Source organism: Haliotis asinina, chromosome 7 (assembly GCF_037392515.1).
Source record: "Haliotis asinina isolate JCU_RB_2024 chromosome 7, JCU_Hal_asi_v2, whole genome shotgun sequence".
Taxonomy (NCBI): Eukaryota; Metazoa; Mollusca; class Gastropoda; order Lepetellida; family Haliotidae; genus Haliotis; species Haliotis asinina.
Genome location: NC_090286.1, coordinates 29428908 through 29451568, shown reverse-complemented (window position 1 = coordinate 29451568; position 22661 = coordinate 29428908). Strand labels below are relative to the sequence as shown.

The following is a 22661-nucleotide window of genomic DNA, read 5'->3' as shown; positions in this document are numbered from 1 at the left end:
ACCCTTTTTATGTAGAGGGGTGATAATTACCTTTGACCACTGGTCAGGAAATAAAGCATCATTGAACAACTTGTTAAATAATTTGCCCAAGAACGGGATAATAACGGCTTCTGAACATTTTAACATTTCAATTATGATATGATCATTACCTGGGGATTTACCATTCTTTAAGTGCTGGATTTCATCATGAATTTCTTTATTAGTTATGGGTGCTTCAAGAATGTCTAAATCAAGATCTTCAAGTAGATTGTCATCTTGGACGGATGTATCATTATTAGCGGCAAGTAGATCTATGCTTTGGAATACATTCTTAAAATGATTCAACCAGCTATCAAGTTCAATATTACAGTTTCTGTTATCACGTCTGGAAATATTCCTTAACTCCTTCCAAAATCTAGAGGAATTATTAACAGTATTTTTAAGAATATCTTTTTTCTGTTCTGGTAATCACGCTTTGATATTCGACAAACATTTTTATATTTGTTTCTCATCTTGCAGTAGGCACGTTTATTTTCACATGATTTGTGACGTCTAAATCGTCTCAAATGCTGTCGTGCTTCTTGCTTAGCTTTTTTACATTTCAGAGTATAAAATCCTGTGTTATCGCCAACTGACCCACTTTTAAGGGATTTTTTCATACATTCAGATGCGGAATGAACTGCTTTCACAAACATGTCTACACTGTTGTTAAGGTTACCGTCAACTTCATCCCATATATCGTGAAGTGAGGGACATGAGTTACTAAGGGAAATTAAAAATTCCGATGCCTTGAAAGTAAAACTGCCTTCGGCATATGGCATAGGCTTAAAAGATATATCATTCGCAAGTTTACGAGTAGAAGCTGCTACAGAGTCGACACAGAGAATCACCGGCATATGTTTAGATTCAACTATAGAATCGACTATAACATCATGTTGGATATAGAATAAATCAGCAGTACCAATAAAGTAATCAACTACGATACAACCTTGTTGGGATATATAAGTAAATTCTCCTGTATTGTCACTTGGCGTTCTGCCGTTAAAGATATACAAATTATGAGAAAAGCAAAAGTCAATCAGTTTACGACCAAAGGTGTTTACAGAACTGTCGCATGAATGTCTTTCATTTACAGGCACTGAGGGGTCCTCCGGGAATGCAGCTTCGTTTAGACCGTGAAGGTCAAGTGTGTCTGGTGGGTTGTTATGGACACCTACACGAGCGTTCAAATCTCCGCAAATGATGACGTCACATCCGTGGTCTGAATGGTCTATGAGCCACTGGTCAATATCATCGATAGTGTTTGTGCCGTCGGCTGCAACATAAAACGTTGAGCCGATAGGAGGTACATGTGTTGCAAATACAAGGACATCTTTATTGTTGCCAACTGTACTTTTATCTAGTTTGATACAGACAACATTGTCAATTTCTAGAGAAATGTGTTGGCATTTACTAGCTAGAGTGCTTTTCCAGAAAACGATCACTCCGCCAGATAATCTTCCAGCCTTTGCTATTCTATGAGCTTCGGATATGTACAAGTCGTAAGCAGAGAACTGGGTTATTACTGTTAAATTATCGAGAAATGTTTCCACTAGGCAGATAAACTCAAAGTTATGTATATAAGCAATAAAATCGAGGTTGTCGACCTTTGACAGAAAACCTCTATATTCCATGTTAGTAATTTAAAACTGTAGCTGGAACGTAGTACACCTGATATATGCTGTAGATCTTCAATCTGGGCCGGGCCGGCTCCCTAGCTCCCATCCATTGGGACGTTGCGGTCAGCAGATATCCCAGTGTCGGAGGGAGGCATGTCTCCAGGTCGATATACTGACTCCGGTATCGGTGTAGGCGTAGACGGAGATGCAGCTGCAGACCCTAAAGTTCCTTTTCTAGCAGCAAAGGCATATCTGCGAGTCCTGTTCAATCCCGACTTGTCAGGATTGCCTGGTCTCGTGATCAGGTTACCATTCTCGTGGAATGCAATGTGACCCTTGCTTTTCAAATCAGCAAGCGTTTCCCTTTGAAACTTTGTAAGGTCATTTGCATTTCTCTGAGATTATCACGATGCTTCAAAACAGTAATCTTGTCCTCTGTCAGAGAAAACCGAGCTATGAGAGGGCGTGGTCTCTCTTGATTTGTTTGTTTTTTTCCGATTCGACGCGCACGTATAATGTCAGGTCTCACCCAGTGCCTAGTTTTTACGAAGTTGTTAAGCACTGAAACCACCGTATTCTTACATTTATCAAATGACTCGTCTTGTGATTCTGCTTCGAGCTTATCAATAGCAGCATCTTGTTTCTCCATACGAGAATCAATATCATCAACTTTCTGGCTAAGGTCATCAATGTCGCTGTACATTGTAGCCTGTTCATCACTGATTTTCTCTTTGTCCTTGCGTCTGTCGGAAATAGATGTTTCGAGGGCCGTACACGTAGTACTGAGGACAGAGAGCTTAGTTTTAATGTCTCTCATATCTGAGACCATACTTTGTCTGAATTCTCTAATTTCGGACAGAATATCAGCTTTTATTTCAGATGTAACATTGTTCAAGTCTCTCATAGTCACTGTAGGTCCCGGATTAGTCTCCATGTCGTTTGATAGTAAGATTCGTAGTGGGATAGTATGAACAGAACTTTCATACTCACACAGTGAGACTTGCAAGCTCAAAAAACAAGCATCAGTGAACACGGGGTAATGGAGTGTGACGTCACTGATCAAAACAGTCATGTACGCTTGGGATAAGTCGGACAAAGTAGTGTAGATTTTCAGAGATCATATTAGCATTGGCCAAGACAAATGCTGACAACAGAAGATGCACAGTAATCAGTATAGAGCACACAGATAGCCGTAACGGAGTGTCTGAGGTGGATGAACGCGGTGTGTAATCACAGTCAGTGAAAACATGGCTCACCTGTCGTGACCCGGGTGGGTGTACAAATGTGTCGATCCTGGCTCTGTACGTTGCTATATCGATCATCTTGGCAGTGTATGATGTTCCAGGAGACTTTAGGAAACAATTGCGCAATCGAGAAATTCATAGGTCAAGTCACTAAATTGAAGTTTTGAAAAATCAAATACTTGCCACAGAAGACATTTACAAAAAGAGCATAAAATGTACTACTTTCAGTAAATACATATTTTTGTCAAAAAGGAATTGTCAAGCTTCCTGAACCCCGTTTGCTCTTCATTTATTTTATCCATAGTATCTACCCTTAGAATTAGTTTTTTATTTGTGATAAAAGTACCACTTTTACTGAATATTCGCCGGAGGTTTACCTCCTATAATTATACGTAATATTTATATCACCTTTATGGGTTTATGTATGGGCACAATTAGACCAAATGGCAAAGGATGTGGGAAAATACCAGTGTCGAGTATAGCGTTAAATTAGTTCAAAGCATGGCATTAATATATCCGCAGAATTCTTTAAGAAATCAGGAATAGATTGATACATACACAGGATTTGTTGAACTTGAGATGTTGAATGCATTACAGTATCGCTTCCGTGTCTGTGGTATATTAGATTTACCGCCTAGTACTTCATGAGATTATAGCTAAAATGGATAGAATTATCGTTGAAACGTCCACACGTTATGAGAAACGAGCGGGTCACTGTAACTTGATAATGCGCGCAAAAATGCTTTACGACGGGCATTATCAAGCCCATTGTTAGGTGACGTCATAAGTAGTTCAGCTGTTGACGTTTGAACTTGGGTTCATTACTGACGATATATCTGGCTCACATTCGTCACATGTAAATGTGTCAATATGCACTTTCTTGCCTGGTCCAACCATAAAAATTGTACCATAAATTACAACATACAGCAATAAACATATCGACTTGAAGTGTAGTGTTGTTGAGCACTGTAAACAATTGCGGTTGGTAGTATGCGGCTGGTAGTAAGGTTAAATGCATACTGGACACATTAAGTTATATTGGTATTTTTATGATTTGGTATTCCATCAATGAATAATAGATCAGTATTCATAATTTCAACATTTACATATATCCCTGGCTATTTTTGTTCAGTATATGTGCGGAAGAGGGCATGAATCATATTGTACACCAGATCAAAGCGTTTGGCAGGGCCTTCCGCAACATTATTTTTACAAAATGTGATATGTTCACACATCATCACCTGAACAAAGGACTAGAAGTAGCCCAGAAACCTCGTGTTATACAACAAAGAAGACGTTGCCATCGGAAATACTCGTCCTATTTGGAGAATCTGGAATATCGATCTGTCCTTCACTAAACAAACAGCTTAGCGTGTGATCTGGTGAGACACACGTCAGCTGCCGCGGGCTGCACAGTGGCAGGTCATGACAATCACAAAAATATATTTATTTGCAGACCCGTGAAGATCCAGGTCAGAATTGATCTTCAGTACCCGATGCTTGTCGTAAGAGACAACTAACGGCATCGGGTGGTCAGGTTCGCTGACTTAGTTGAAACATGTCATCGTATCCCATTTGCGTCGACCGATGTTCATGAGATTGATCACTGCATTGTCTGGTCCGGATTCGCTGGCATATTAATAGAATATTGCTAAATGCGGGGTTTAACAACAAACAACCATGTGTGTTCTGCAGCCACGAGGACGTCTCCAAATCTTGCCCGCCACTAGTCTGCACCATGTCCGTTTTTCAATGGGCATCACATAAGGTCATCTTAACATACGCGCCAGTTCCAATAACACAGTTGTCCGGTGGTCTTAATCCTCTCAATCTTGTATACTGCATTGCAGTTTACTTCACTGAAATCACTATGACACGGTCATGTTAACATTTAAGAGAGATTTTTCCAAAGTTTCATCGGATGTTCTATTCCATTATTTACTGGCAGGGTGCATGACGACACACCTGATACTCTCACCATGTCTGATTTTTACGAATGCTGACTCGTATCACAATGCAACTTAACGACAGTTGCTACGGAAATAATTGATTCACCCACCCAACCCACGAAGCCATGCCATCCGTATGCTTAGAGTAATATTAGCTCAAAAGGCCACCTAGTGACGTGGTATAGGAAAGACATACAATGAAGGTCTTCGTTTGATTTAAGAATTTTCTTCTGTACAGGTATGTGTTCTTCAATTTCCGTTTATTTTCGATGATACTTATCACCACCCGGACTCACTGTGTGACCTGACAGTGTGGACTGTTTGAAGCAACTGTAATGTCAGGCTAAGATTCAATCATGTCACATATCGCTGTATATCGATCTGCCACACCCATGTTTTCCCATTAAAGTACAAAATATATCGGGCTTTTTATCATGAACAATAACTCGTCAGGTCACGGGTATGTCAACTAAAGCGTGTAAGTTTAGCACTATGGAACAGACACGTCCAGACATTTGCTGGTCTAAGATATACATAGGTGCATGAGGCTAACAAAAGATCACATTGTAACAGACATTTTCCAGAAGACGAAGCGTGAAATGACACTTTCAGGTAAATTTGTCACAATTTCCATTCCGTTTCAAAGCAGTTACTTTCGTATGGTTGTCTCTTTCTATAGACAACTACTGATTTGAGCGCCCTGTTCATACCCAAGAAGGTGATTTTGTTTTGTATATGAAGACTTCTTGTACGGCGTGTCACACACATGTGGTGCATGTCCAATAAATCAAGCTCTTTCGTTGAAATATATTACGGAAAGACGATACTAAATGGCTAATTATAAACATCCAGACTCTCCAAATTCAAAATGACTGAACGGAAAGAGACATAAATCTAATCATTATCCTGTAAAAATGATTATCAAATGAGTAGAAAAATTGTACTTATTTCACTGTATTTGGAACGACGAGGCCAGACAGCGCACCTGTTACTTTCAGCTTCCCAGGCAGACACCATATCCATGGCCATACCCCACAGATGAAGCGTAACTGTTCGCTAGATTGCGGGTATTGTCTGTTATCAGTAGTAGTTGCATGGGCGGATCTAAAATCATGAGCTATTGCAGCTCTTTAGTTCGAACTCATTCATTACAAGGCACCAACTTTTTTTTGAGTGAACTCGATTCTAGTAACTAATTTGATTATATTCAGCTAAACTGAGTGAAACTTATTCAAATGAGTATTTCTGTCTTTGTGCCTGTACATGAAGAATGTAGACATTGATTCTGTCATCGTAAATTGGAGGGGAGGTAGTCCGTTAATCTATCTAGGTCACATATTTGGGGCTAAGAACATAAATGTGACCGAGTTCATTGGAAATGGTGAAAGACAGGTTGTCCTGCAACCGACAACACCGTCAGTGATATTCTCAGCTGTTCCTTGAACATACACAACCATCATCAAAATCAAGTTTAACTTTATTGTCACACAGAAGACCATGACTCTTGTCAGATTTTGCTGAAATAAACTCAGCAAAAATAAAAACTTGACACTCATTATTTTTTACATAGTGTTTTGAAACTTTCTTGAAAGTGTTCTTGTTGTGATTATGGTTAAATGCATTGTCAAGGGCATTACGTCACGCATTCATTCTAATGGTCGGGCCTACGTAGCAAAGGGGAGAGCCGTGCACGCTAAAATCACGTTTCCACGTGCCTCAAGTCACGTGACCTATTGATACACGTGCAATTGCTACACGTCGTATTGATCTCACGGTAGCAGAGTAGAGTGTCATCTCAGAAAAACACGGTTTTAGGGTTAATTATTCGTTAATTTGCTATGCCACGACTGTCCACTATTCAGCGTGAACGTGCCATTGGCATGCTGTCACTGATGTTGGGTTATGGGATGGAGTCGACAGACACGTGTCCATCAAACTGGCACCACGGCTGGCCGCCCCCGTCCTGGTCGACCACGTGTGGGGTGATATCAACTGTCCTGCTCGATCCCGACTCATTGTCATCCAGGGAAACCGTAATGCGGCAGCCTACAGGGATAAAGTGCTCGTTCCAGAGTTTTTGCCATTCATGGCAGCTCATGGCCCAGGTCTGACTTTACAAAAGGATAACGCCAGACCTCATACGGCCAATTAAAGAACGAATTTCCTCAGGAACGCTGGCACCAATATCATGAAGTGGCACTCAAGATCTCCCGACCTCAACCCCATAGAGCATGTGTGGGATGTGTTAGGCAGGCGGCTCCGTCAAGTAAGGAACCCTCCACAGAACTTGCAGGAGCTTGGTGCCATGTTGGTACAAATATGGCGGTGCATTCCCCATCTGTGTTCAGATGCATCATCCAATCCATAAGGAGACGTTGTATCGCAGTTATGAACGCCCATGGAGGACACACCCGAAATTGACATGATTTCATTAAGTTGTGACTCACAGTTTTTGATCAAGGACATTGTAGTCGCATTTCCGGTGGAACCGATTCCATGACAAGCATGATCTGTATGCTATAGCATCTTTAATGGCAACAGAATTTAATGCAATCGTTATTTCAAACCCATTTTCCAAAATGTACAAATTAGTGACTTTGAAACGAGTGTCAGGTTTATATTTTTGCTGAGTTTATAAAACATGAGAAAAATCGAGCACTTGTAGTGTGTGCTTTGATCGACATAGACTATCAAATAGACCATTATTGTTAAAGGGATTATCGCGCAGTGTCAGTGTCTGAGTAAATATCCGGTGGTGTAAAGAACAGTGGCAGCCGACACAAAACCCCCATGTCACTGACAAGATATCTAACGCGACCCTCACCTCACCTCAACTCACCACACCACACCACACCACACCACACCACACCACACCACACCACACCACACCACACCACACCACACCGCACCGCACCACAACACAACACAACACAACACAACACAACACAACACAACAGGGCGACTATGGAATAGAAACCTTCATTCATTATCTTATTAACCTACAACAATCACATACTTATCGTGCCCTATATTGCTGTGCCCCATGTGCCCCATGTTCCGAGACAAATAGGGGAAAAAAGGTTAATATGAAAACATCATAAGGTGCCTACCGGTACTCGGATAACGTGGACTTGAAATTAAAAACGACGAGCCATGAAAGAAGGCATTGTAGTCTCGTGTTCAGTAATGACCAAATCATGACTAAATCGGTAAATACAAACTTTTTTCATAGGACTCTACCTGACTGAAAATGTTCCTTTAGTAAATTGTGTGCAGGGCGTTTTGTGTGCATTGTACGGTGCACTTCTACTTCTACTGGTTAATTTATCACTTTGCACATTGATCGATTATGCTGTATTGTTACGCTGATCGGAACTATTTACCATGCATACATTTTATATCAACCCACCTGTCTACCGTACCGTGTGTGGCAGAACGACTAGCAGTCGTTAATGAATGAATGGAGGTCCTGCAGTTTACATAATTGTTTTGGACCAGAGAGAGTCCGAGTTAAAATACCGACCATCAATAACTCATGCTTGCCGTTAGAGGCGACTGACCATCGGGTGGTCAGGCTCGCTGACTTGATTCACTCGTCATCGGTTCCCAGTTGCACGAATCTTTTCTCATGCTGGTGATCCTGACTCGATTATTTACAAACCGCTTGAAAATAGCTGGAATACTGCTGAGTGCAGCGTAAATCTAAACTCACTCACATAATTGTGTAGCCTCTTAGCACTCTTTCATAGCCCATCTGTTACGATTGTGCTTGCATGTAACATACCAATTACAAATTTCCCTTGTCCATCGAATCTATTGTTTTGAATCTTATTCGAGTACAGCTTGGGCTGGCATTTACAGTTTTATATATTTTCAGAAAGTGACACTATCACCTTGAAGGATGTGTTTAATCTAATCCCGGAAAACATGAGATCCTGCAGGAAACTAGTGACAATTGCGGTGGTGACATCACTGTCAGTGTTTTATGTTACTTGGACCAAATTCTCCACCCACCAGCTTCCATCTGCTGAAAAAGAAAAACATCTCACTCCTTATCAGATGTCTTCCATGATACTCTCTCGTATGATGAATGGTCATTGGAAGACAAGACCTTTGACGAGAAAAGAAGATGATGACATATTGAACTTTCTTTCAAACGCACATGCTCGATTCCGTTTACCATCAAATTATCAAAGGAGTGACGGTCTCTGTGGAAACGTTACCCACATGGGATCTAAAACTGCGGAGTTTATAAGAGCCTTGTGTGATCCTAAAGGAACAACCCCTTGCTGCTTCAACAACAAGTGTGTTTTGAAGTCAGTGGAGGAATGTGTATGTCCAGATTGTTATGACATGAGGAACCAGAAACATGCTGAATATTCCACCTGGATACCATCAGACCCAAGACATGGCTACAAGGAACATAGTCCCCAAGAAGCTTGCAGAGTCCTCAATGGCAGCACCATTCTGTTTGTTGGGGATTCCCTTGTTCGTCATGTATATACAGCTATGGTGCTGGTTGTGACAGGGAATATGAAAGATGGCGCTATGGCAGATAATGTACCAAAGAGTAAGTTAGAATCTGTTGCATTTTAGTCTTGAAACTTTCAAAAGGTAACGTTTACATAATTGTCCGCACAATCATATATTCTCCTGGCACACGTTAACCTAGTGAATAAAACTTGTATATAGTGGGAGTTGTCTAAACCGGCACTCATCTGGACTGAAGAAATGATCCAGTTTAGACAATGTGCCGGATTGTAGACATGATGACAAAGGTACAAAACATGAACGGGACTCAGATTTTATGCCGGTGTTAACAACTTGCCGGATTGGACAGTTGTCGGTTTTAACAGCTTCCACTGTGTTTGCATTAGAATGGTAATCTGTTTAAATGGTGTTTTTTTTTCAGATATAAGAAGCACCTGTGGAGGAATGAATATGTTCACAGAGAAAGTTTGTCGACTGCATCTGAAGTATACTCTTCACGCTTGCAATGGTTCAGTTAGGCTGGAGATGGATTATCTTCATTCCGCGGACCAAGGCCAGCAACTGAAACAACGTATTATTCATTCAAACAGCAAGTCGCTGTTGTTAGTTGGTATTGGAATTCATAACAATTATAATCATAAGGTGGTCCAAACACAGTACCTTTTACCGACACTAACTTACAAGAATGACAGTAAGAGATATTGGCCCAAAGTGCTGTGGGCATCTAGTCATGCCCCGGGTTTAATGAAGTCTCCGAAGATATTAGCTCAGTCTTATGAAAGTGTCAAACGTTACAATGTAAACATGGCTCCTTTCCTTAAAACATGGGAAATTCCAGTTTTCGACACTTTTAATATGACTGACGGAATGACGAGTTTCGATGGTGAGCACTATGGACTTGGGATGAATGTGGCAAAGGCTAATGTTCTTCTGAGTTACCTGAACGAATTGAAATATAGACGGCTGTGGTAAAACAGCTACTTACTTTGTTACGTCTCCAAAGAACCCGCAAAACTGTTGTGTTTTTTTCAAGTTTCCAAATAGAAGACATACACAGCAAAGCTTACCTTTATGAGATTTCATTTTGTTGAAACTTGCGTTTCTTTTGCTGTTCATTACAGGTTGTACCATCGTATTTTCTTCGGCCATGTTCATGTGTCATATGGAGATATTTAACACCATATCTAATTTTCTTTTATGACGATTTGAAAAGCCTTTTGATCAGTCGATTGAATATGAATTGGTGAATAAGGTTAAGCCACGTCAGTTTGTATCAGCCTATGTGTCAATAAATATGAACAACAGTGTGTAATGAGCCAGATCTTACAGCATTACTCTCAAAAATGGAGTACCACAAGGATCTGTTTTGGCCCCTTTTCTGTTAATGCTGTATAATGGTCATGTTGCCAACATCACATCAAGCCACAACAGGTCGCATCATTCTTACGCTGATGGCAGCCAACTCCCTAAGAAAATACCACAGCAGAATCTAAATCAGTCACTTCAAGAAATCTCAACCTGCACAATTGAATGATGGACTCATTCTCAATGACAGTAGGAACTCCTGGTAAGTCACCAAGAAGCTGTCCCATTAAATGTCTAACCATCGTGATGATGTTCCTATAAGCTCATCTGTCAAACATCAAAGGAACGTTACAATGACATTCATGATGAATGTCATTGTAACGCTACTCAATGGGTTTTCTTTCTACCAGACTTCAAAGTTCAGGTTCCCCTGCTTCTTTTGAAAAGTATATATGGAGGAGAAAGACCGTGCTGTACATGTAGGTGAAGCAGAGGATTTTGTAGTCTGTTATGGTGTGATATGGTCATGCTTGAGAATACGTAGGATACGTAGGTGTTCGTCACCTTCTGAAGCTTTCCTTACAGCTTCTGACCGATCCCAAACAGCAAGTCGTTGTAGTAGTAGAATTGAACTAAACGGAGGTTCGTCTTATTACTGAGTATATGTTCATCTATTATGTTCATCATTCAAAAACAATGTAGAAATGGAGCCCCATACTCTTATGATGAGCTTGACTCACTGGTCATACTAATTTTGATCAATTTTGATCAATCAATATAATTACATGTAGTGAGTGACTTTGGTTTTACGCCGCAGTAAGAAATATTTCAGCTGTATGGCGGCGGTCTATAAATAGTCGAGTCTGAACCAGAAAACCCAGTGATGAACAGCATGAGCATCGATCTGCGATAACATGTGCCAGTGAAGTCAGCTTGACCACCCGATTTCGTTAGTTGCCTCTTACGACAAGCATAGTCGCAGTTTATGGAAGCATGGGCTGCTGAAGACCTATTCTACCCCTCATCTTCACTGGACATAAGGATACGTAGTTGAGTAGTGATGATTAGTACTGGACAAAAATAGTTAGGGATAAATGTAAATTTTGAAATTATGAATAATGATCTATTTATCCATTTACACACTAACAAAATATTAATCTAAAAATGCAAATATCCCTAACTTATTTTGTCCAGTATGCATCCACTAAAGTTACAACTGGGTTATAGTAAAACGAAACGGATTAATGCATAATTTTAATTGTAAAAGCAATGATGACAATTGATACAGTTAGTTCCTTATTCTCTGCTACTAATAGGCTTTAAACCAATTTTACCTTATAAAATAGCTTTTGCCAAATACTGAGAGTAATGATTGCTAACATGCACACACATCTATCTGTCTGTATGTATGTATGTCTGTCTGTCTACACACACACACACACAATATTTCTCCGAGAGGATTCATCTCTGAAAACTTTGGACACTCAGAGACAACGGGGCTCATGTCTAAGGTGAAATGAATGTACGTAACTCTGCCCTGTGTAACTCATGTAATACAGAGTGTGAATAAATGATGCACAAAGAAGTCACCAAAATATTTTCATTTTCACTTCGTTTTGTTAAGATATGCCTAGTAAGATTTGTGCCACGATCTACTTCCAGGAATCATTTCCCCTCCAACCTGAAGACGTTTTCAGGAGAGAAAAGAAAGAAAGAAAGTCCGTAAGAAGTTATCCAAAGTTATTCAATTAAGATCATTCTGGTAGTGAAGCGAAATATTCTGCTTGAAATTTCTGCAGGAAACAAAATCTACCAGAAATTTCTGCAGCAAAACAATGTTTCTACCAGAAATTTCAGCAGCAAAACAATGTTTCCGCCAGAAATTTGTGCAGCCAAACAAAATTATGCCAGAAATTTCTGCAGAAATGCATTTTCAGAGCCAATTTGTGAGCTTATTAACCCGTGAACACACTTGAAGGTTTTGTGTTGTTCTCTTCGCGATCTTTCGAATGATATAAAATACGTCTTTGTAGCTGGCCATTCCGAAGTTGTCCCACCCGGCATTGTATGCAACGTCATTTCATGTTATCACCACACGGAAACACAATGCATGGAAGCACGTGCACGTGGGAAGAACGTGGGAGCCTTCTGCACGTGCATGGGGTGTCATTATGAATCTTGTCGTTTCTCAGGCAGGTCGATAAATGTTTAATTGATCTATACAGCTGTCATGCTGGAGTGTGGTGATGTGGTTAATATCGTGTATTTAGAATGAACATTGTATTTTGCGACTTTTGACAATGTCAATCTTAAATGCTGTACCAATATACGGGGCGGTGGGGCACCCTTGCGGTCAAATCGTTCGTTCGTCACGCTGACGACCCGCGTTCCATTCCTCACATGCGTGAAGTCCATTTTGGGTGTCCGCCGCTATGATGTTACTGGAATACTGCCAAGGCTGCGTAAAACCATACTCATCAAATGGATATTTTTATAACATTATCAATACCCCAGTTTCCCTCATCTGATGATCATAATGATTAATATGTAACACGTCATAACGTCAGTGGTTTTCCAGCAGAACCCTCACAAACCACATGAACCTAGAAAATATATTAACGTTACACAATACTGGTTGTGCGGTCAAGGGGAGGCTACTCTAACAAATACACGTTTACTCGACCAACATTGGTTGTCTGGAGGACACGTGAAATGGGCTTTACACACTGTACCCAGGAATCGAACCCAGGTCTTCAGTGTGGCTAGCGAACGTTTTAACCAATAGGCCACCCCACTGCCCCCGGCGGCTAAGTCGTACATGTAGCAGCATATCTGATGCCTTCTACATTGATAGCTCATTAGTGGTAGCTGGACAGGACCACCTTTATCGATGTTGTGTGGTCCAGTGGTTAGGGCGTCCGCCCTGAGAGCGGAAGGTCGTGGGTTTGATCCACAGCCGCGTCATACCAAAAGACGTTAAAATATGGTACTTGTTGGTCCCTGCCTGGCTCTCGGCACTAATGGGTGCAACAAGGACTGGTCGGGTTGTTTTGTTTTTTTTTTTGGGGGGGGGGGTTGTCATTTTCCAAACTGAGTTCATATTTGTTGACAAGAATACGTTCTTTGACATAAAAGCTGACTGGGAATTACATGACGTGACGTAGTCAAATAAGTGAACACTGCGTCACCGAGTTTGTGACGTCACGTATTACTACGCATATATTGTGACGTCATAGATATGCTGGCACATCTCAGGGAAGCTTAGTTTCATGAACTGTGGCAAATGAAATAGCAAGGCTCGCTAAATACAATGTTTTTTTCCCAATGCAGGATATAAACCATCCCAAAACACACTCGCGTGATAACCTATATATATCTTTGTGTTTGTTAATTACTTATCAATATTATGCTGCATCGAAATAGCTAATCAGTTCATGATATGGGAAAACGTTTAACGTTGTTTTCAGTCATGTCTGAGACACCAAGAATGGGTATCATACGTTGTGAGACTTGAACCTGGTTTTAGCTGACTGAGGTGTAACGCCCACTTTGGTTTAACGTGACGGGATGTAAACAAAGTCTGGACCAGACAGTGCGTGATCATTAGCTTGAGCATCGATCTATGCAACTGGGATACGATGACATGTGTCAACCAAGTCGGCCAGCTTGACCACCCGGCCCCGTTAGTGTTCTAGTTACCAAGAGTCACTGAAGATGAATTCTAACCTGGATCTTCACAGGTATGTAGCATTATGAAATTATTCCCTTGGACGCATTGTCCGGTATTCCGTATTTATGTGTTTGCACCCTCATACTTCAAAACAGTAATAAAACGGCCGGGCGGAAAGAAATACATGTATACTTTAAAAAAGAAAATGACTGAATGCTTTTGTAACTTGTGTAAATTTCTTCTATTAAATTTTAAAATCAAAATCACTTGGTAATAGTCTATAAATTATTATATAATGTGGATCGAGAACACATGCATCCCTCTTGTATCGACTACTATAAATCTATTAAACTGAATAGCATGCCCCAGTATCTGTCATATTTCAATAAACATAATGAAAAAATAACATGTATTTACCCTGCATGAAGTTTCTACGCATGCATTTATTAATACTTGAAACTCATATAATTGCCAATGTCGGACAGACATCTGTATCTGTATAACTCTCGTGCATTAGGATTTACAATTTTGACCACGCGATAATAGTCTGTAAATTAGTATTTAAAACTTTGATCACGTCATAATAGTATGCAAATAAGTTTATGACGTAGATCGAGAAATTACTTCGGAAACATTTATGATAAATATAAAAGAATTAAGATCCAGGTGACCTGTATTGTGGTATGTACAAGTGTAAGGGTCTATTTCTGTCACCTTTTGGCACAAACTGTTTGCATAGCGGAAGGACATATTGACATATTGAAAAAAAGACAACTATATGTATTATTTTACACACAAATCCGAACATTATCTTATAATATAGAACAAACTTTATGGATAAGATTTTCTTTAATTGCGTTAACGAGACGTTTCGGTGTAGATTCTTGTACTGTTGTTAAGAATGTGTCAAAACGTCGCCCTCACGAAAGTATAGAAGTATATAGCCATGAAATTTGTTAAAATTGTACGAGCCAACTTTCAAAATGACACTCAAAGTCTTCAGAAGATTATATTACCCAGAAGCAAGATGTGCAAATACACGATGAAATCCTTAAAAATTAAACAGAATTCGTGTAATTTTCATAAAAGACATTATCATCTAACCACAGTATATACATGTATAGCCGTCTCTCTTGGCACCATGCTGTACAGCAACTGCATATATGGCCTCTGTAGAAAACTGTTCACACTTACTTGTCGAGCCTCTAGATATACAAATGTTTGTTTCCAAATACCGAACGGTGTCTTTCGCTACAAAGACGCTTTGAACGGAGCGGCTAGATCAGAACTGGATCCTTATTTGACAAATGTTTGAAAATTGTTTGACTACTTACATATCTGACATAGCGAAAAAAGAATCATTTCAACGTGTTTATCAAAATGATCATAATCACTCACTGACATCAGACATAAGAACATGAGCTGAAACAGTTTTGATGTTACAGTCTGCAGACAAAAGTACATAAATATCGTGTTGGAACGAATTCGAAAGTCGTATGGCAAGCCTTAAGAATCATGACAAGCATGATTGTAGAACACATGGGGAAATGCATTCCATAACGCATACTTTATTTTAGTACCTTCTTGGGAATATACTACCCATCAAAAGTTCAGACTCGCTAAAAGCATTTACTATATGCCATGAATATATGTATGATAACATCAAAGATGAATTTCTCCACTTATTTTTGAGAATCAACTCAAACCTTATGCAGATGAATTGAACTAAGGTGATCAAATTGCTGAAAAGCATTTGCAAACATCACACATGTGAACAGCTGCGTTTAGGTGTAATGTTTTGTAAAGAATGTAAAGAATCACTCCAGTATAAACTGCAATGTCTATAAGTCTGAATAGGATGTTCGTAAGAAGCAACACGTTTTACTTTTCAATACATATGATAAAAATCTACATTTACCCTGCGTGAACTTTCTTCCCTGCATATACATTTATCTGACAGTTTTGTCTGAAATTCTGATTATTGGTCATGTCGAATAGATCGGAAGAAAGCTGACAACCTCAATTGCCACTGACGGAAGTCAAATGATTGACAAAATAGTGAAATTTGTTTCCGGTTGAAGCCTACCTTTAACCATAATATCTTCTGGTATTTGGTTTTGATTTATAAACACATGCACGAAACTATTACAGGGATTATCTTCTCTTTTGGCATCGATTTTTATTAGGTACCAAGAGTTATCATGAAAGTTTGTGATTTAAGTACACTCAAATCCTTGTACTGGTTTAATGTTTGATGAGTTTTCTCGAAGGATTTAGCATTTGTGCAGGAACTCGGTTAACACGAAGTGTTTACGAATGTCCCACCAACTTCGATACAATCATGTTTGACTGTGGGGACATGGTTTTATACCGCTTTTGGCAATATTCCAGCAACATCACAGCAGGGGACACAGAAATTGGCTTCACATATTGCACCAATGCGGGGAATCGAACCCCGGTCGAGACGAGCAAAGACCAAGCTACCCCACTGCCCCAAACATATATCGTAGTGATGACTTAGATGTTTTAGATATACAGGTGTTATAGATGTTATAGATATATGTTATAGATGTTATATATATATATGTTATAGATGTTATATATATGAACTTGGTATATATATATACACGACAACACGGGGGATATATATATATATATATATATATATATATATATATATATATATATATATATATATATATATATATATATATATATATATATATATATATGTCGTAGTGATTTTATAGATATATGAATTATTATGTACTTGGTATAAATATGAATGGAAGAAAGTAGTCAACGTAGAATTAAGAACTTAGTGCATGTGTAGACTAGACAGATTATACTACTGTACAATGTATGCACTTATAAAGGAGGCTGAGCTGCGCTGAGCTCTCCGGACCACCGGGATGACCGGCTGATGACCCGTGAGGGTAAGCGGCGAGGGATATCCAGGGAGGTCCGAACGAAGTTCGGCAGTTGGGCTCTGGCCATGGAATAAACACGAAGCTACATCCCCCGTGTTATCGTAAATATAGAACAATACGATACATATATAGACACAAAGCAGAACAGTATATATGTGCAGGCATAAAATATCTATGGCTTATGGATTGCTGTTAGATAAAGAGGCCCACATTGCCTTGGAGTTGGAACATTCTGGCTTAACCAGTCTGGACTGTCAGAAATACAGTCACCATTTATCTCTATCCCGGATGGAAATGTGTTCAATGAGTCTCCGTTGTCACCGTCCCGTGTGATGCCACTGTTACTTTCCTCGGGGTTAGCGACAGGTTCAAGGTAATTGCTGCCAGAAGACCCAGCATCATCATCTGTGGGACGTTGTAATCTTGTGTAAGCTCCAGCATCTGCATCTTCTGTGTTGCTTCCATCGAAGGCATTAGCGGCTCCAGAGGTTGAATATGCATACTGGATGGTATTATCATCATCTTGGTTGGCACGCAATGTACTCGTACGTACAGTGTAGCCATTATCAACGTTTTCCAGCATCGTGGCGTCGTCTAGTTCGTGGTAGACCTCCTCGCCGTGTTCATCAAACCCATCGTTGGTTTGCTTGTCGTCAGTGTCTGGCTTATACACCTCTTTCCCTTTCCTGTGAAATACAACAAAAATTATATTGTCGTAAATACTTTACGATGTTCGTGGAGGGTTGGTTGGTTTGTTGTTTAACGCGACATTCAGCAATATTCCAGCTATACCACGATGGTCTGTAAACAATCGAGTCTGGACCAGGCATTCAAGTGATCAACAGTATGAACATCGATCTACGCAACTAGAATACCATGACATGGCATTCAACTCAGCGAGCTTGACCACCGGATCCCAATAACCGCCTTTTACGATAAGCATATCATGTTCATGACTTCAAAGACGGTATTACGTTACATCATCCAAACAACAAATAAAACAAACAACAAACGACAATAGCCAACCAGAGATACACAAAATCCTAAAAATGGTAAAGTAAAGTTAACGTTCTTCACAAAGTTTAGAAAATTACCACATTTATTCTCCCTTGTCAGACCGTTCTTTACTCCTTGTTAAAGTTAAAAGCTCTCTAAACAATCAATTCAAGTTTTGGTATGATAAAACAGTTGGTACAGAATAGCATAGCTTGCTGTAGTTCGTGATGTACCATTGCGTGTACCATTGAAAGACACGTAGCAGAATGACATAATTTAATAAACTGAAGTGTTTACCTTGACCTGTAGCAAATACAGGCCACAGTTACGCCAATGAGAAGTACCCCAACAGGAATTACACTGATGTAGATAATCATCCTTGTCAGATCTAGAAACATAACACTGCGTTATAACAACTTTTATGTATGTTAGTTACCTATGTGTGTTGGTCGATACATGACAGGCAGTCATGTTTAAGAAACCGTAACAATAAACAACAAACTTATTTTATATTATTTCTCGCATATAAGAAACAGTATTAAACATATATTGTAAACTGAATCAGATATATCCAGCTTCGTATATATGAGCATAGTATGTATGAATCCTAGCCTTTTGCAAAACCGACACGCTTGTGCAAGCACTGTACGTAGAAATACATATCTGGTGTGTCGAAAAGGCGTTAAATCAGTCTTAAATGATTTTACTACAAATGTTAATCTATTTACGGTAATTAATTACCTGAATGCGTGAGGAAAGGAATGACTGACTGACTGACTGACTGACTGACTGACTGACTGACTGAATGAATGAATGAATGTTTAAGACAAATCAACGGATTCATTTTAATCAATATATTCACCATGAGTGCAACATTCAACCTCATTAATATATATAAAAGAAAATAAACATATGTTGAGTTTATCTGTTTATATGAATCAACGTCTAACCCCATGTCAAAGGAAAGCTGAAATCCATAGGATGCTTATGTGTGCCGTGCACATCCTCCAAATACTTGAACAAACGCTTCATTCATTCAGTTGAAAAAGGAATGAAAGTTCGCGCGTGCTTATGATATAGGTAAGGTATAAGTCATGCTATTTCAAAGCGGAAATTTTACACTCGGTTGTCGACGAATACAATGCAAGCATCCTTTGAAGATGTTAAGCAGGTTTCATTATCTTGTTATTATGATTACTTTGATCTTCATTCTGTAACAATCAGAACAATAACATCACAACGATACTTTGATCATTTGAACGAATGAATCAGAGAGATACCGTGCAGGGGGAACGACAGCCAAGGGACGCAAATGGCGACTTAGTGCCACTTTAAAGTATTCCTGTAACGCTAGATACCTGATAACCCTGATGGTGGTGTCGAAGCATCTACTGGTGAAGCCGTCGTAGTTTGTGATGAGGATTCAGGGAGCGTAGTACTGCTAATAAGTGATGTGGTTGTCGTAGTTGGTGTTGTCGTGACATCAACACAGGCTGAAAGTTGCAGATCCTTTAGTTGTCATTTTTTACATCACATCAGTGCGCATTTAACTGATCCGTTACCCCAAGTAATGATTAGTGGTAAAACTACATCTGTTTGTGTTACAAGTCATTATGTCGAGGCTTTGACTAGAATGGACTTTAATAATATGACCGGAGGTCAGTCTTAGATGAACCTCTCATGGTCCCTAGTATGGTGATCTACCTTCAGTTGTTGGTGATATATAGCCCGTATTTTATATCGTCTTGTCCAAATAGTGATATTAGTTTTACCTTTCCACACTAGTTTTAAATTGTAACTGTGATATTCCAGTTGTTTACTGTCATTTAGCGACAGGTTTTTATGATATACATATATTCCATTTCAGTGTTAAATGTTCTCGCCACGATATGACTGAAATATTGCCAATGTGACGTTAAATATTAACTCGATCACTTACTCACTTAGACGGACCTGGGAGGACTTTCCAAAAAGACACTGAGGATGTAATAATTTCGTTATACTCGGAGGAGCATATCTGACTCAAATACACTTGCCGTTCCGAATAACAAAGGCTGCAATTTGTATGAATCATTGACAGCGTATACACGTGTATTTGAGAGCAATGGCAAAATGTCTGTTACCATGGTGATACGTGTATCCTGCACTTGACTTTTGCTGAGATCGGCCTTTACGAAGTTGTGACAAAATAAAGCCGAATCATTCTCGAAAGCAGTCTTACAGTCTCATGAACTCTTTGGACCCTTCAGTAACCCATGCTTGCCACAAAAGACGACTATGCTTGTCGTAAGAGGCGATCGGGTGGTCAGGCTCACTGACTTAGCCGACACATGTCATCGGTTCCCAAATGCTTATGTTGTTGATCACTGGTTTGTCTGGTCCAGACTCGATTATTTACAGACCACCGCCATATAGCTGGAATATTGCTTATTGCGGCGTAAAACTAAACTCTAGTTGAACATCAGCAGCGGCAGCATGATTTGGGTATACCCTATCATAAGATCGTATAATTACGTGGTTCCACACCTCGATCCGAAGTGATCACATTGATACAATGTACCTAATATTATGGGAGTCTATGTGACTCAAAGATCTAAGATGCCGCAGTCTGATATACGGAATTACGATCCTTTCTCGCGCAAGGATCCTATTAATGTCTGTCCGATTAAAAGACTAGGTGAGCATCGGAACCGTACTTATTGGGTTCGACAAAGTTGATAAACTGATATGACATTGTACTTGAATGTGTAACAAAACCACCTCGGTCAAACCCGCCAACCTGGTTATGGTCCTGATAAACAATGGATAGTAGCACTACTCATGATCAGCGCAGTCAACTCTGCATAGGGAAGGACGACGCCTTACACACCAGGGCCTTATTTCACAAAGCACTAATGTGATAGTAAGTCACTAAGATAACCTTAGTGTAATGTTAAAGAATGGTAGTTAAGGTTAACCTGTAGAAAAAGGCTGCGTCGTGAAAGAAACCCAAGGCCTTAGTTTCAAAAAGCGCTGAGGTGATCGTAAGTCACTAAGGTAACTTCGTGCAATGTTAAAGAATGACCTTAGTAAAGTTTGCTTCATAAAAGGAATCCCAGAACCACAGGTGCGACCCGTGAAGGTCCGGGGTAGAATACGCCTTCAGCAACCCATGCTTGCCTTAAAAGGCGATTAACGGGATCGTGTGGTCAGGCTTGCTGATTTAGTTGACATATATCATTTGGTCCCAATGGCACAGATCGATTCTCATGCTGTTGATCCCTGGTTCAGGCACAATTATTTACAGACCGCCTACATATATCTGGAATATTGCTGAGTGCGACGTAAACCTAAACTCACCACAGGTGCCTATCGCCCAATCTCATTCCAGAAGACACTTATGTATCACCTGTTCCTGTACCTGATGTTGGGGGATGTGATAGCCCTTTACTTACGTTCAGTGCATGCTGCATCTAACAAATTAAGATCATCGATAGCAATATCCCCTTGAATGTTGAAGCCAGACCATGCCGTCAATTGTATCTGAAACAATGCACATCTTTGTCAGTAATCTTGTTAATACAGGGTGATATATGTTCTCAAATTCTAATGAAACAAGTTGTGTTTGACATTGAGACATTGCCGAAGCAGTTTTACTGGATTTGCTTGTAACATCCCACGGTTAGGCGAGTATACTAAAAAGAAATATGTGTAGTTCCCTAGTTCAGATTCCTCGTTTAATAAAATATAAAAAAAAAACAAATACATAAATGTGAAAATTGTGTGCTGGCTAAAGTATACATTTACGCGATCCGAAGTGATCACATTGATACAATGTACCTAATATTATGGAAGTCTAAGTGACTCCAAGATCTAAGATACCACAGTCTGATAAACGAACTTGCGCTCCTTTCTCGCGCAAGGATCCTATTCATGTCTGTTCGATTAAAAGACTAGGTGAGCACCGGTATCGTATTTATTGGGTTCGACAAAGTTGATAAATTGATATATACTTGAATTTGTAACAAAACCTAGCACAACACATACTATAGGACTCACAAAATCAACTAAAAGTCCCCAAATTAAGCTTAGTACAATATATAGGGTTGAACCACTTAGTATTACCCCTTTTATTCAACGGAAGAAAGAAAATGGCGGAACGGGAGGATCTCTTACCAAGTTGTAAATGAGCAGGACTCACCTCTGTTGTGACATCACAAGACACCTGAAATAGCGACCAGTAAACCCAATTCACTCATTTGTTTTGTCATGTACCTTCATGTTATTCTTGTTTCCTTCGAGGGTAAACGATCCGCATTGCCACTCACTACCCTGTGGCCCTCTCCTTTCCCATTTATGGTAGACGATGTTGCTGAATCTTCTTCAACTGTTGCAGAGAGGTTACCGATGCCACTACCTCTCATGTTGTACCAGAACTGGAAACAGCCTCCACCGGAAGT

General features: G+C 39.8%; 2 protein-coding genes across 3 annotated transcripts; one reads left to right on the top strand and one right to left on the bottom strand.

Moving 5' to 3' along the window:
• The first annotated feature begins 4979 nt into the window (after positions 1–4979).
• Positions 4980–10542, top strand: LOC137292208 (uncharacterized). The gene is made up of 3 exons (XM_067823774.1): positions 4980–5068; positions 8708–9400; positions 9743–10542. The coding sequence occupies exons 2-3, from the start codon at positions 8758–8760 to the stop codon at positions 10291–10293; spliced, it is 1194 nt and encodes a 397-aa protein (XP_067679875.1). The 5' UTR covers positions 4980–5068; positions 8708–8757; the 3' UTR covers positions 10294–10542.
• LOC137292210 (uncharacterized) lies at positions 9794–22647 on the bottom strand. 2 transcript variants are annotated; one of them, XM_067823778.1, is made up of 6 exons: positions 22477–22647; positions 21657–21744; positions 19581–19715; positions 18520–18610; positions 17497–17912; positions 9794–9882 (listed from the first exon to the last, which is right to left on the bottom strand). In XM_067823778.1, the coding sequence occupies exons 1-6, from the start codon at positions 22480–22482 to the stop codon at positions 9836–9838; spliced, it is 783 nt and encodes a 260-aa protein (XP_067679879.1). In that variant the 5' UTR covers positions 22483–22647; the 3' UTR covers positions 9794–9835. The 2 variants fall into 2 exon arrangements, with proteins under 2 accessions (XP_067679879.1, XP_067679878.1); XM_067823777.1 differs by lacking the exon at positions 9794–9882 and having other exon boundaries at positions 17018–17912.
• Positions 22648–22661: the final 14 nt, after the last annotated feature.

Coding starts and splice junctions, on each gene's coding strand:
- LOC137292210 (XM_067823777.1), bottom strand. Junction 18,611..19,580: donor ACCACCATCAGGGTTATCAG/GTATCTAGCGTT, acceptor TTATGTTTCTAG/ATCTGACAAGGATGATTATC. Junction 17,913..18,519: donor TGTATTTGCTACAGGTCAAG/GTAAACACTTCA, acceptor TGTATTTCACAG/GAAAGGGAAAGAGGTGTATA.
- LOC137292208 (XM_067823774.1), top strand. CDS start 8,758: ATGAGATCCTGCAGGAAACTAGTGACAATTGCGGTGGTGACATCACTG. Junction 9,401..9,742: donor GGCAGATAATGTACCAAAGA/GTAAGTTAGAAT, acceptor TTTTTTTTTCAG/ATATAAGAAGCACCTGTGGA.